The following is a 13,628-nucleotide window of genomic DNA, read 5'->3' as shown; positions in this document are numbered from 1 at the left end:
ACGTCCATCGTCATCATCAACATCCCGCCATTTTGCTCCAAGGAGTCAGTCTCGATTTAGATTGTTTTACTCTCGTTCTCAATATGATCACATGATGTCTCCATTGGTTCACGCTTGTCATCAATGAGGTATACACCTCATTGCTTGCCACTGATCTCTTGTCCACTGGACTGGAACTCACTGATCTATGACAGGAACTGCACAGGACACAGGACACAGGAGAAAAGACAGGCTATACTGGTACCTTGATTTTAAGATGATCAAAAAGGTCTGTATTATTGGTGCTGGAGTGAGTGGAATTACCTCAACAAAACACTGCATCGAAGCTGGATTAGAGCCCACATGTTACGAAGCCAGTGATCACGTCACGGGGCTATGGAATCGCAACAATGTATCTGCAGTCCCAAACTGCACTGTGACGAACACATCAAAAGAAATGAGTTGTTTCAGCGATTATCCTATGCCTGACGATTTTCCAAATTTCATGCATGCCGACAAATTTTTTGAGTACTTTAAAAGTTACATTGAAAATTACAATCTCTCAAAATATTTCAAAACGGGGTGCGAGGTATTGAGTGTTGAATGCTGCGACACTGTACATGGAAATTGCCTTTGTGAAACCTGTGTGAAGCAGAATAGAAAATATTGGAAGGTGGCAGTGAATGATAAGGGAAACAAAATTGAAGATTACTTTGATTTCATCATAGTCGCAAATGGATTCAACAACGTGCCATACATTCCAGAGGATATTCGCCAAGTTACAAAGGGCTTTGCTGGTGAATTGATTCATAGTTCACAATATCGATCATGGGAAACTTTCGAAAGTCAGAAAATTGTTATATGTGGTCTAGGGAATTCGGCAGGTTAGCTGAAAATATTCATTTTAAACCATTCTAGGCATAGATGAATTATCCGGTTCGGATAATCCGATTAACCTCGTGTCATACATGTCGAGGACTTTTTGATTGCATCAACGAATCACAGGTCGCCTACACCCCTGGCAAAAAATGCTGAGACACTCGCAGAAAATTGAGCTAGTTTCAAATCATCCAGCCCCCGTCCCCCCAATTCAATGTTGTGATGAGAGTAATTCTGCTCGCGCTCATGCCCAGTTATACCGCAATCATAAAACCCAACATTGACATCGGGGGGAAGGGGGTGTGGGCTACCAGAGCATGTTATATAATAAAAAGACATTTGACTTCAATTTTTAAAAAAAAGTCTCAGCTATTTTTTGCCAAGATTGTAGGGCCAGGGAACGCTTTCCTAGAAATATGACATCAACCAAAACATGGTACCTCTACGGATTGTTCAGGTCCGCCCGCTTTTTGTGTACGTAGAATTGAGTACACTATGTAGTGGGTAGCGGGGAACGCATATATATACCTATATATACCTATATATATATGACATGCTTGTTACCTGTAATTAGGGTACCGATTTCTATTGCTTGCGGACAGGAAATGACGTTGACTCAACGTCATTAAACTCAAACTCAAAATATTTTTTCAACATAAAATTGATTAATTACAATATACCGGCTAACATAATTATACTAAATATAAAATATCCAAGATAATATGGCTAAATAACAATGAATGGCCAACCGCAATATTTTATAGAACAGCAATGAGAATTAAACAATTTTAGGCTGATGGACACATGGAAAGAACTTTGGGCAAGCTATCGAGCCATGTATCCAAATTGACATGTTTTATAATGACGATTTTAAGTTTGAATAATAACAGTAAGATATAACAAGAATAAAATAAAGTAGAACGAAATAAAAATAAGACTATGTGAAATATTGTAATAACAGCTAAGTGCAATTATATATAAAATAATCATAAAGTAATCAAGCCTACAGATGTCAAATTTTGTTCATAAGAAAATATTTCATCTGTTTCACAAAGTGGTGTTTATTATCCATCTTTTTTAACTCTATAGGTAGGGAGTTCCAAAATTTAATACCATCGAAAGTGAGAAAGTTTTTTTTAAAGTTTGTAGAGATGGATGGAAGAGAAAAACCTTCAGAAGAAGATTGCCGTGTATTATAATTGTGTACATTTTTTGTTTTTACAAACTCGCCTTCAAGAGAAGTTTTGTCAGAGTTAATTTGATACATCATTTTTGCTGTCTCAAGCAGGTAAAGTTTATCAAAGTTAAATATTTTCAGGCGTTTAAAAAAAGGTTCACTATGTGCAGTGTAGTTTGCAAAGTCGATTACTCTAACTGCTTTTCGTAAATTACGTTTTCAAGGTTTCAGGGTAGTTTTATTAGCACGACCCCAATTTAATATACCATATAGTACATGTGATTGAATGAATGAGGAGTATAAAGTCTTAAGAGATTGTTTTGGTACCAGATGTCTTAATTTATATAGCACTCCGATTCCTTTTGATAATTTTAAATTTATTTGCTTTATATGCAATTTCCAGGTAAGCTTATTATCAATTATTACTCCAAGATATTTAGTGTAATTTTCTTGTTTGTGATCTCTGTTATTAATTTTTAATTTTATGTTTCTATCAGTTTTACGAGAGCTTATCAGCAAGAAGTTCGATTTAGATACATTTAGCAATAGCTTATTAGCCAATAACCACACAGATACCCTTTGTAACTCCGAATTGGTGGTCATTACGAAGTCAACGATGCAAAGAAGTATTGTATCGTTGCCAGAAGGGAAGTTGGCACGGCTTCTCGCGAAAACAATCAATCCTTTGTGGCATAATGTGATTTAAGAAACGGATATAGTGGCAATAAAAGTTTTGATTCGTAAAAGTGTATTGCTATTGTCTGTTTTGCCATTGTTTTTCTTCGCATACCAGAGCCCTGTGCTCCTACCTTGAAGATACCTCCGCGCGTACTCTAGCGCTCCAATGTGCCTAAGAGTTTTGCACTTCGCGACAGAAAAGATCTTACAAATCGTGTCACGTAAACTAATACTTAGCAACGTAATAACACCACCATTTCTTATTAAAGCAAGTGAACAAATTATTACTATTTCTGTCATCGCAACAAACAGCTAAATTTCGCGGCACGGCGTTTCTGCCCTCAGGTGCTGTAGGTGGAAGGTTCCAAGATCATCGCATCAGTCAATATTGAAAACTTTATAACGGTTTCCATTCCAAAAAGCAACTCAAGTATGAAGTAGAACTACCCAAGGGCATAGCAGGGGCTATGAAACTACCTGCAAAGCATCAAAAGAGTACCGGCATTCTTCGTACACAGATACAGGATACGAGTGTTGGAGCGATCGAGTCCTGGGAATAGGGTGGTGCCCAGTCTTTCTCCCGTCGACCACTGCGTTGACAGGTCTTTCGTGCTAAATCGCTTCGGCACATGACCTCAAAGTTAGTTAGTTGGCTGTTGTGGCTGAGTATGTAGTAAGCACAATTTTGTTAAGAAAATCATATACATAATCTCACAAATGGAATTTCTCTATGCTCCGACCTAAACTTTACAACATTTGGCGCCCAACGTGGGGCTGGGGTATAAGGAAAATATTTCGAGCTGAATTGTGAGATTTAAGCGAGTTGGAAAGAAACGAAATGTCCACGCAGGAAGACGAAGTTGAACGTCGCGCGGAAGCAGGAAGAATCGAGAACGGAAATATGGAGAGACTGAAGAGAACTCGAGGTGGAAACAGGGCAGTAATTACGAGGTTCGAGCGAGAAGCGACTTTGATAATACGAGATCATGGTGATGCCCTTACCACGGAAATCCTAGCGAAGCTGGATTCGATTTTGTCTGTTCTTCAGCAGAAAAGGAGGCTGTTGTGTAACTTGAACGATGAAATTTTGGCAAAATGTCATATTGACGAAATAGAGAAAGAAATCGAAGAATCAGCCGAGATAGATGTGAAGATCGAGGAAATTATATCGAGAATTGGGGCTTGCAAAAGGGGTACTGTTGTTGGAGCTTTACACGGACTTGCTGAACCGACTGGAGTTTCTACACCGACACCCGCTATTCGAAATGAATTGACGACCGATGCAACGCCCTTCGCACCAGCAAATGGACAGCTGAATAGGAGTGGTAGCTCCTCACGTTCGGAAAATATTGGTGTAAAGCTGCCTAAAATTAATTTGCCTAATTTTTTCTGGCGATGTGACGAAGTATCAAGCCTTTTGGCAAAGCTTTCAGTGTGCTGTGCATGAAAATGAACAGATATCGGCGGTTCACAAAATGAACTATCTAATGCGATCACTTGAAGGAACTGCATTTAAAGCCTTGGAGGGGCTGGCAATTACCGAAGAGAACTATGAGCATGCTATAAACATTTTGCAGACAAGATTTGGAAATCCACAGCAAATAATTAGCGCTCACATGCAGGCGCTGTTAAATTTGCAAAGTTGTCCAAATGAAACTGTGTCACAGATACGAGCGATATACGACAATATCAATGTGCACGTCCGCGGACTGGAGACGTTAGGCATTCATCGGAACGATATGGCAGTTTGTTAGTGCCCGTGATAATGTCAAGAATGCCGGCAGAAATTACCTTGCAAGTGGCTCGAAAGACATCAGAGCAAATTTGGCGAATAGACGAGATTTTGGACATCATAAGGAAAGAAATTGAGGCAAGAGAGATAAGCCGAAAACTTGACACAAAGACCACTCGAAAATCTGAGAGAACAAGCCTTACAGAATATCGAGGAACAACGAGAGCCTTCGCAGTTATCAAAGATGGAAAAAGGGAACGAAAGCTGCAGTGTTATTTTTGTCAAGGGGAATACTATGCAGAAAAGTGTAAGGTAGTTACAAGCATCGAAGAAAGGAAATCAAAATTGATTGAAGGAAATCGTTGTTTCAATTGTTTGAGGATTGGTCATCGAGCGAAAACATGCAGAAGTCCACCGAAGTGCTTTCACTGTAAAAGTAAACACAATTCAGCATTGCACGAAGACCTAGTTATGGAAGAGAAGCGAGGGGTACCTGCACTGCAAACGACGGTCAATTCCGCGTCAGATGAGAGAAAAAATGTTCTTCTACAGACAGCACAGACGTATGGCTTTGGTGCGGATAGGAGCGAGAAACAGCTGGTGAACATCCTGTTTGACTCAGGCAGTCAGAGAAGCTACATTTCAGAAGAAACGGTGAAGAAGCTGGGGTTGAAGGTCGAGAAAACAGAGACCGTATACTTGAACACTTTCGGTTCAAATAAATATGAGAAGAAAAGTTGTGATAGGGTAACGGTAAATCTAGAAGTAGGAGATGAAATATTGCCGTTAACCGTATTAAGTTCCCCCCATCTTTGTTTGCCATTAAGTACACCAATAGATGTAAGTTGCTATCCACATTTGCAAGGTTTGCAACTCGCCGATAGTTATGCGACTTGCGAAAAGCGCATAGAATTAGTCATTGGTGTAGATTATTATTATCGCATAGTGCAAGGCGAAGTAAGAAAGGGCGGCAATGGCCTTGTTGCAATAAGTAGCAAACTCGGTTGGTTGCTTTGTGGACCTGCTGTTTGTAATGAAGGTGATAAAAGCTCTTTAAATAATGTGATGAATTTAATTGTTGATGTTTTACCTTCGAGAGACGAAATTACAGATGATAGCAGAGAAATCGTCGAATCGCTGACGAAATTTTGGAAGCACGAATCCGCGGGTCTTTATGAAACCGAGAATCCTGAAGACAAGAAGACCGATGATGGAGGGGTGGATATCAACTTCAAGGATGGTCGCTACACGGTAAGACTTCCATTTAAAGATGATTTGTATCGTAGCCTACCTTCAAATTATGATATGAGTAAGAAACGGCTTGAATCATTGTTCAGTAAACTTAAAACTAAGCCCGATCTTTTGAAACAATATGATGAAATTTTTCAGCAGCAACTTTCTGATGGTATTATTGAAGAGGTTTCTCAAGAAAATATTGATAAACAAGGGTCGCATTTTCTTTGTCACTTTGGTGTTATAAGAAATGATAGAGAGACAACTAAACTGCGTATAGTTTTTGACGGTTCCGCGAAAAATTCACAAGAAAATTTGTCTCTAAATGATTGTCTTGAAACAGGGGAGAATTCTATGCCGCATCTTTTTAACACCTTAATACGATTTCGCACGAAGCCAATAGTTTTGACAGCGGACATAGAGAAGGCATTCCTCCAAATCGAAATAAATGAGGAGGATCGTGACGCACTACGATTCTTATGGTATGATGATGTGACTCGAAATAACCCAACAATACGTTGTTTTCGATATCGACGGCTTTGTTTTGGTCTTAATTGCTCGCCATCAATCCTAGGCCAAGTCATTAAGCATCATGTTTTGCAATTTAAATCGGAGAGTCCTAAGGTGGTCGAGATTCTCAACAGGTTGTATGCTGACGATTTATCTTGTGGAGCTCAACAACCACATGAAGCCCTTGAAATATACGAAAAGGCTAAATCTATTATGTTAAAGGGAGGTTTTAATTTGCGTAAATGGGACTCTAACGATAAGAATGTGTTAGACGAAATTCGAAAGTCAGAGGACTCAGGTGAGACACCTGCGGTGGAGCAGGGCGTGGTCACCGGTGAAGATGACCAAACATTTTCTGAGTATTCATTAGGGGCCGCAACAAGTAGTTTTGATAATGCGGGTAAGAAGGTTTTAGGTGTTAACTGGGACAGCAAGTTAGATAGACTGTGTTTTCAGTTATCAGATATCGTTGAGTTTGCTAAATCACTGGTGCCAACAAAACGTTCTGTGTTGAAATTGGTAGCGAAAATATTTGACCCTTTTGGTTTGTTAAATGTTTACACCATAAATTTGAAGATACTTTTCCAAGAACTTTGTACTGAAAAGGTGGCCTGGGACGAACTATTACAAGGTCAACATAAACTCAAGTTTGAATCACTTATATCCGAAATCGAGCTTCTTAACGGTATTTCTATACACAGGTACTTGTTTCAGAAGGGAAAAGAGGTAAGAAGTGTAGAGTTACATGGATTCTCAGACGCTAGCGAGAAAGCTTATGGGGCTGTGGTGTATTTACGATGTGTTTACGAATCTGGAGAGGTCCAAGTTAACATAATTGCTTCCAAGTCAAAAGTGTGTCCAATTAACAAACAAAGCATTCCAAGACTAGAGCTTTTAGGTGCATGTTTACTTGCCAAACTTATGCAAACAGTTAAAATTGTTTTGCAGGACGAGCTCCAGGATAAAGTCATTGACACATTTTATTGGACTGACTCATATTCTACTCTTTGTTGGATTCGCAATGTGAAACCTTGGACACAATATGTTAGGAACAGAGTTTCGAAAATTTTGAGTACTTCTAAGCAAGAAAAATGGTTCCATTGTCCTGGGGTAGATAATCCGGCAGATCTGCCTTCCAGAGGAAAACATGGGGGTCTCGCTGCCAATTCGTTCTGGTGGGAGGGTCCACAATTTCTTAAGTTAGAACCACAGGAATGGCCCAAGTCCCCTAATGGCAGTGAGTTGGTCGTAGAAGAAGCATTGCAGGAAAGGGTTAAACAGGGGCCTATCATTACCCACGCAATATTCACTTCAAAGGGGAAATTCGAAGAACTTATTGATATAACGCGTTTTAACGACAAGGGTAAACTGGTACGAAGTTTTGGATGGGTTATAAGATTTATCTCCAACTTGAAAAGTGCGGTACAAGGTACTGAAATAAATCGTAGCGAAGGTTTAAGTGTCCCGGAAATTCAAAGGGCAGAAACAGTATTAATACGGTCAGTTCAGCACGAGTCATTTTCATCTGAAATAAAATATTTGTTAAGCTCGGAATCAGGCAAAAAGGGTACGAAAACACCGCTGTACATAAACCAGTTTAATCTATTTTTGGATAAGGACATGATTCTTCGATGTAGAACACGTGTAGGAAAGTCTACAATTGTTGAAAGTAGCAAACGGCCTGTATTTTTGCCTGCTAAAAGTAGGTTGTCGGAGCTAATAATTAAGGATTGCCACGATAAAGTGTTCCACAACGGTGTAAAGGACACGTTAAACTTAATGAGACAGCGTTATTGGGTTCTCCGGGGGAGGGAACAAGTAAGAAAACTCGTACGTCGTTGCATTTTGTGTAAGAGACTTGAGGGTTTACCCTTCAAGACCGTGTACAGCCCTGAATTACCAGAGTTCCGCATTGATAGTGGTCCGCCCTTTACAAATGTAGGCATAGACTTTGCGGGACCATTAATGGTAACAGGTAGATGGAATAAAGACGAACAAATTAAATGCTATCTGTGCTTGTTTACGTGTGCTGCTACGAGAGCAGTTCACCTTGAAGTTGTCGAATCATTAAGCGTTGAAGATTTTATTTGTGCTTATCGACGCTTTAGTGCTCGTAGAGGGACACCCTCATTGTTGATTTCCGACAATGCCAAAACCTTTAAGTCGGCCTCCAAGGAGATCACTAAACTACTGCGTTCTCCCAAACTAACTGAATATTTTACGATAAGAGGTGTAAAATGGAAGTTTATCGTAGAACTCGCACCATTTTACGGGGGGTTTTGGGAGCGACTAATAAGAAGCACGAAACGTTGTCTGACGAAAGTCGTGGGTCGAGCGACACTAAGTTATGGGGAATTGGAAACAATTGTCCTGGAAATTGAAAGAGTAATAAATTCACGACCCCTAACCTACGTTTTTGATGATACGGACGGGATATCATATCCACTAACCCCATCCCAATTAATAAACGGTCGTAACTTGAGTCAATACCCAAATGAAGCACATTTTGAAGTAATTAATACGTATGAGAGTTTGTCGAAACGAGCTAAGTATAATCGAAAATTACTTTCTAATTTTGTAGATCGATGGAGGAAAGAGTACCTACTGGGGTTGTTGGAAACTTACAGGCCAAGAAACAATAGTAAAACCAACCCTGACATAAAAATTGATGATATTTGTATCCTTAGGAATGACCAAACGAAAAGATCCTTTTGGAAACTTTGCCGAGTGTTAGAGCTGCTGACAGGAACAGATGGTTCAGTGCGAGCAGCCAGGGTATTAGTATTATCACGGGATGGCAGTAAGAAAGTTTTGAATCGAAATTTGAAATATCTTATTCCGTTAGAAATTCGATGTCCTTATTGGCAGAAAACCGAGTGTGCCGCTAATGCAAACAAGGACACGCGAGCAATGCCACCTCAGGATAGTGCGCAGCAAACGCAACCTAGGCAAGGGCGACAAGCGCCTTCGCAACCACTGCAAGCTGTTACTAGGGCGAAGCGCAACGCTGCTATTATTGGAGAGTTGCAAAGGCAAGCTAGTATGAAACGTAAATGAATATATTGTGATTTGCAGATATGCGTCGAAATTTAATAGATTGTAGTTGATTTTGTATTCATATTTATAAGGATGTTTGATTACGCTGTATATCAAACCGGGGGAGTGTGTTGGAGCGATCGAGTCCTGGGAATAGGGTGGTGCCCAGTCTTTCTCCCGTCGACCACTGCGTTGACAGGTCTTTCGTGCTAAATCGCTTCGGCACATGACCTCAAAGTTAGTTAGTTGGCTGTTGTGGCTGAGTATGTAGTAAGCACAATTTTGTTAAGAAAATCATATACATAATCTCACAAATGGAATTTCTCTATGCTCCGACCTAAACTTTACAACAACGAGAGGCAAATTACTCCAAGAAAATCTCGTACACCTTTTGTGAAAATCCTATTGTTTTATCTTAAAATCCCCGGAAATCCTTTTGTTTTAGGGAAAATCTCGTACACTATTTTCAAAAGTGAATTGCCCCTCGACAGGATACCTATGTTAGTACTTCTGCTAAGTCTGTTTGCAGAATAAGCGTAAAAATTTCTAGACAAATTCTTAAATTCTGCAACATTTCTACTGATAATAAATACTTTTTAGTGTTACAGTCAATGTTTGATATTTTTTGTTTGGTGCAGTGAATAGCCTTTCTTTCTGGTCATGGGCGGCATGCAGTGAACTCCAGTGCAAACATGCCCATTTGCTAATTTTCAAATGAGTCATGTTTTTAAAGATTTGCTTGTTGGAAGATTGTAGCATTGAAATTATGCCAAAAAGTGGTCTTTCAGCTATTCGAAAAAGGATATGATCTCAAGAACTTTCTAAGGACTACAACCATTATTGTCCCACATCATGCTTGACTTCCCTTAAAGGATGGTATTGGTATTTTATATGCAATTGAAACTAATTCTTTAAAGTTGCTTCAAATTGAAAGGCATTTTCTCAGGTTGCAAATTTTAAAGCCTGTGAGTGTGCTTTTCAGTTGAAATTTAAGGGGTGAAATAAAATTGAACATGCATTTCTCAGTAACCTGCTATGTACCTTTTCTTTCAGGTGATATAGGTTGTGAATTAAGTAGACATGCATCACAGGTTTACTTGGCAACAAAACATGGAAATTTGATCCTTAGCCGGTTAAACTTTTCTGGCTATCCACTAGATGCAAAAATACTTAGACGCTCAACAAACTTGGTGCCATCCTGTTTGAAAAATAAGTTCATTCCAGTCATCTGCAACAACATATTCAACCATGCAAATTTTGGATTAGAAAGAGATGCAGCAGACCCATCACCTCACAGTGTGCCTCTTATAAATGATGAGATTGCAACAAGAATCTCTACAGGGTCTCTCTTAATAAAGCCTGCTGTGATGAAGACAAAAGACAGAAAAGTTTACTTTAATGATGGAACTTTTGTTGATAATGTTGATACTCTTATTTTGTGCACTGGTTATAAACGTGAATTCAAGTTTCTGAAGAAAACAGATTTGGTGGATATGGGCATAGGTGAGAAGTATCTTGGCCTCTACAAATATATATTCCCCACTAAACATATCGGAAAAATTGCATTCATTGGTATGACTGGTGTTTCTGGAAGTGTTTGTCCAGTCTTTGAAATGCAGGCTCGGTATGCAGTGGAAGTATTTAAGGGTACCATGAAATTACCATCAGACACAGCAATGAACAAGAATGTTAGCAAATCCATGGAACACTGGAAACAAATCAGGAATAAGGCCAGTGAAATGATGAGGGTAAAATATTTTTTCTTACAAGTCTTAATGACAATGTGGTTTTGTAATTGATTTTTCAAGGAAAATAATTGTTGTCTCAGAAAGAAACTGGACCGACACAAACTGATTTTTCCTATTGCTTGCAATCTCAATTGAAAGCAAAGTTTGAAGTTAAAACATCACTTGAAGAATTTCTAGTTGTTCTAAAAATGCCCATGGTTTATAATGTTTGAATCCATGCCTGCCAAAGATCATTCATTCTGTTTAAGGCTATTATGCTATCAATTTGCTTGGACCAATGAAAATGTGTACCATATGCCTCTCTTGGTGCTTCACAACATTTAATCAAAATATTATATATCATATATTGCATAACAAGTTTCATTCAAACTCTTTTCATGAGACTTTTTCTCTAAATTTCATTTATCTTTTGATTCGAGACTGGCTTATTACCATAAGTGGCATGAATGTTCCTTCTACAAAGTACAATATGCAATGTGAAAACAACATCATCAATTATTATTGCACATGTGCCTGATGCAAAATTTTAAAATCCAGCAGACCCCTCAGACCGATGCTGGATGGTCTCCTCAACATACTATTCTTGGTTTAACCCTTGCTAAATGGGCAAAGTCATGAGGTAAAGTACTAAAAAAGAGAGTCAGGAATGCAGTCAGCAACACCATGTCTCAGCTTTATCTCAATACAAATCAACGAGATGCGGATTTATGTAAAATAAATGGCATAGATGATGAATAAGTTGTGCCTTAGCAAAGTGATTTCTCACAGTCTTTAGCAATACTCTTTTTTCAAACTGCAGATAGAAACTGCTAATTTATTTCTCAATGGGAACATAGAAATATGTTTTTATTTTCAATGGTAACACAGGAACATTGGTTGCTTTTTCTAAGGAAACACAGGAACAAGTACCCACCCCCACCCCTTGAGCAAGGACCAAGATATTGGGGGGCCAGGGGGCCTTATTCCCCCATAAAAACATAAGTATCATAAGTAAAATACTTTTATTTTGTAAAATATGGCTGCTGTTACACTTATTTATCAGGGCTCCCCCCCCCAAACAAAAAGTTGTGTCTGGGTCTTTGCCACTGGGAGATCCTATATCTACGGAATATTCTCCATGAATGAATGGATATGCAACTGTGTAGTGTCACCTCAGGAGGCATAAAATATTCAAGTAGCTACCCCGCCAGAGTATCACCTTGTTTCTAGCCAAAGGTGTACAACTATGAAAAAAAGAGACTTGCTGAAAATGGTACTTTTCTGCACAAAAATTAGGCAACCATACCCACCTCCACTGGTCAGGCTATGCCACTGATACATTGTTATGCTTGCAGGTAAATTTCATCTCTTATCAAGATGAGCTGGCTTCAGAAATTGGTGTAAAACCCTGTTTATGGAGTTTGCTGCTTAAAGACCCAGTTCTTGCATGGCATTTGTTTTTTGGCCCAGCATGTCCATATCAGTACAGACTATCAGGTCCAGGTGCCTGGGATGGAGCACGGGATACCATTCTCACCGTTGACAAAAGAATATGGTACCCTTTGAATAAAGAATTTACAGTGAAACAGTCTACATTCTCATATTTTGCAGTTCTTGCAATTCTGTGTTTGATCTTTGCAGTCATAAGTATACTTTGAGAAGTTAATTTTTTGCAAATAATAAAATAGCCAGAATTTATAATTACTTGGTGTTTGCTTGAAGTTGCTATCCTTGATGAGCAGTATATGTGGAGCATTAAATTGTTTCAATAATAATAAAAATATTAAAACACAAACATGCTATAGATCAGTGGTATGGTGGCAGACAGTGGTGAAGCCAGCTCTGGAGAGTTGGTCATGCACTTGGGCAAAAAATAAACAGGGTTTTTGGCACCACAGCAATGTATCCAATTTAAATTGAGGTTAGACCAGTTCCCTAAAGAAAAGTGTTTTCAGCTATTGTGAAAATACCCAGAAAAGCCTTAGGGCATAAAACATTTAAAAATTTGCAAAAGAATAATTTTCAGAACTTTCTTGAGACATGTTTTGAAGAAGCCTTGGCTTTAGACTTATTAATATTTACTATTTCAAGAGCTGTTTTATTCACCTGAATAAACTGTCAGATACTGAAGGAAGGCTTTTTTAGATAACATAACACAGTTAGATTTGATTCTCACAACATTATATAAATGTCTAAATTGTTTTGCTCTGATAAATACACTGACAAGACAAAGATAAGATAAATACACTTTTGCTCTGACAAGATAAATAGACTTTTGATGACCCTTCCCTAATTCCTTACTCAGAACTATTGTATTTATAAGTACAAATAGTGTAATTGTACAAATAAAAAAATTAATGCCCCTAGTCTATGTTCATGCTACACCTCATTTTTTTTAATTCATTATTCTTAATTTATCAAAACAGATTATAATCAGAAAATGGAGAGTTCTCCTCTGAAACAATCTCAATACTCTCATCTCACAAACATCAATAACAAAAAAGGCCATTATAAGATAAATACTGAAAAGGTTAGGACAACACTAATTTCATGCCTCGTTGTATCTCAAACTTGCATTGCATGTCTCTAAAAAGCAACAAAAAGGAAGCATTTGTGTTTCTTCTACTAACAACAAGTTCTAGAGACACTCATTCTGAATATTTCAATGGAAATTTAG

General features: G+C 38.5%; 1 protein-coding gene across 2 annotated transcripts; it reads left to right on the top strand.

The window, feature by feature from the left end:
- Positions 1–187: 187 nt before the first annotated feature.
- Positions 188–12,609, top strand: LOC135693462 (dimethylaniline monooxygenase [N-oxide-forming] 2). 2 transcript variants are annotated; one of them, XM_089111320.1, is made up of 4 exons: positions 188–863; positions 10,278–10,972; positions 11,510–11,591; positions 12,307–12,443. In XM_089111320.1, the coding sequence occupies exons 1-3, from the start codon at positions 188–190 to the stop codon at positions 11,588–11,590; spliced, it is 1,452 nt and encodes a 483-aa protein (XP_088967446.1). In that variant the 3' UTR covers position 11,591; positions 12,307–12,443. The 2 variants fall into 2 exon arrangements, with proteins under 2 accessions (XP_088967446.1, XP_088967445.1); XM_089111319.1 differs by lacking the exon at positions 11,510–11,591 and having other exon boundaries at positions 12,307–12,609.
- Positions 12,610–13,628: the final 1,019 nt, after the last annotated feature.

The sequence above is a fragment of the Rhopilema esculentum genome, chromosome 11, assembly GCF_057945365.1.
Source record: "Rhopilema esculentum isolate cy_ngs chromosome 11, ASM5794536v1, whole genome shotgun sequence".
In the NCBI taxonomy this organism is placed as follows: Eukaryota; Metazoa; Cnidaria; class Scyphozoa; order Rhizostomeae; family Rhizostomatidae; genus Rhopilema; species Rhopilema esculentum.
Note: the sequence above shows the minus strand (reverse complement) of the source record. Positions and strands in the feature narration are given on the sequence as shown.

Bases quoted from the DNA above. Each gene is read 5' to 3' on its own strand.
- LOC135693462 (XM_089111319.1), top strand. From the start codon at position 188: ATGACAGGAACTGCACAGGACACAGGACACAGGAGAAAAGACAGGCTA. The intron at 864-10,277 runs GTTAGCTGAAAA...CTTTTCTTTCAG, and splicing joins TGGTCTAGGGAATTCGGCAG to GTGATATAGGTTGTGAATTA. The intron at 10,973-12,306 runs GTAAAATATTTT...TTATGCTTGCAG, and splicing joins AGGCCAGTGAAATGATGAGG to GTAAATTTCATCTCTTATCA.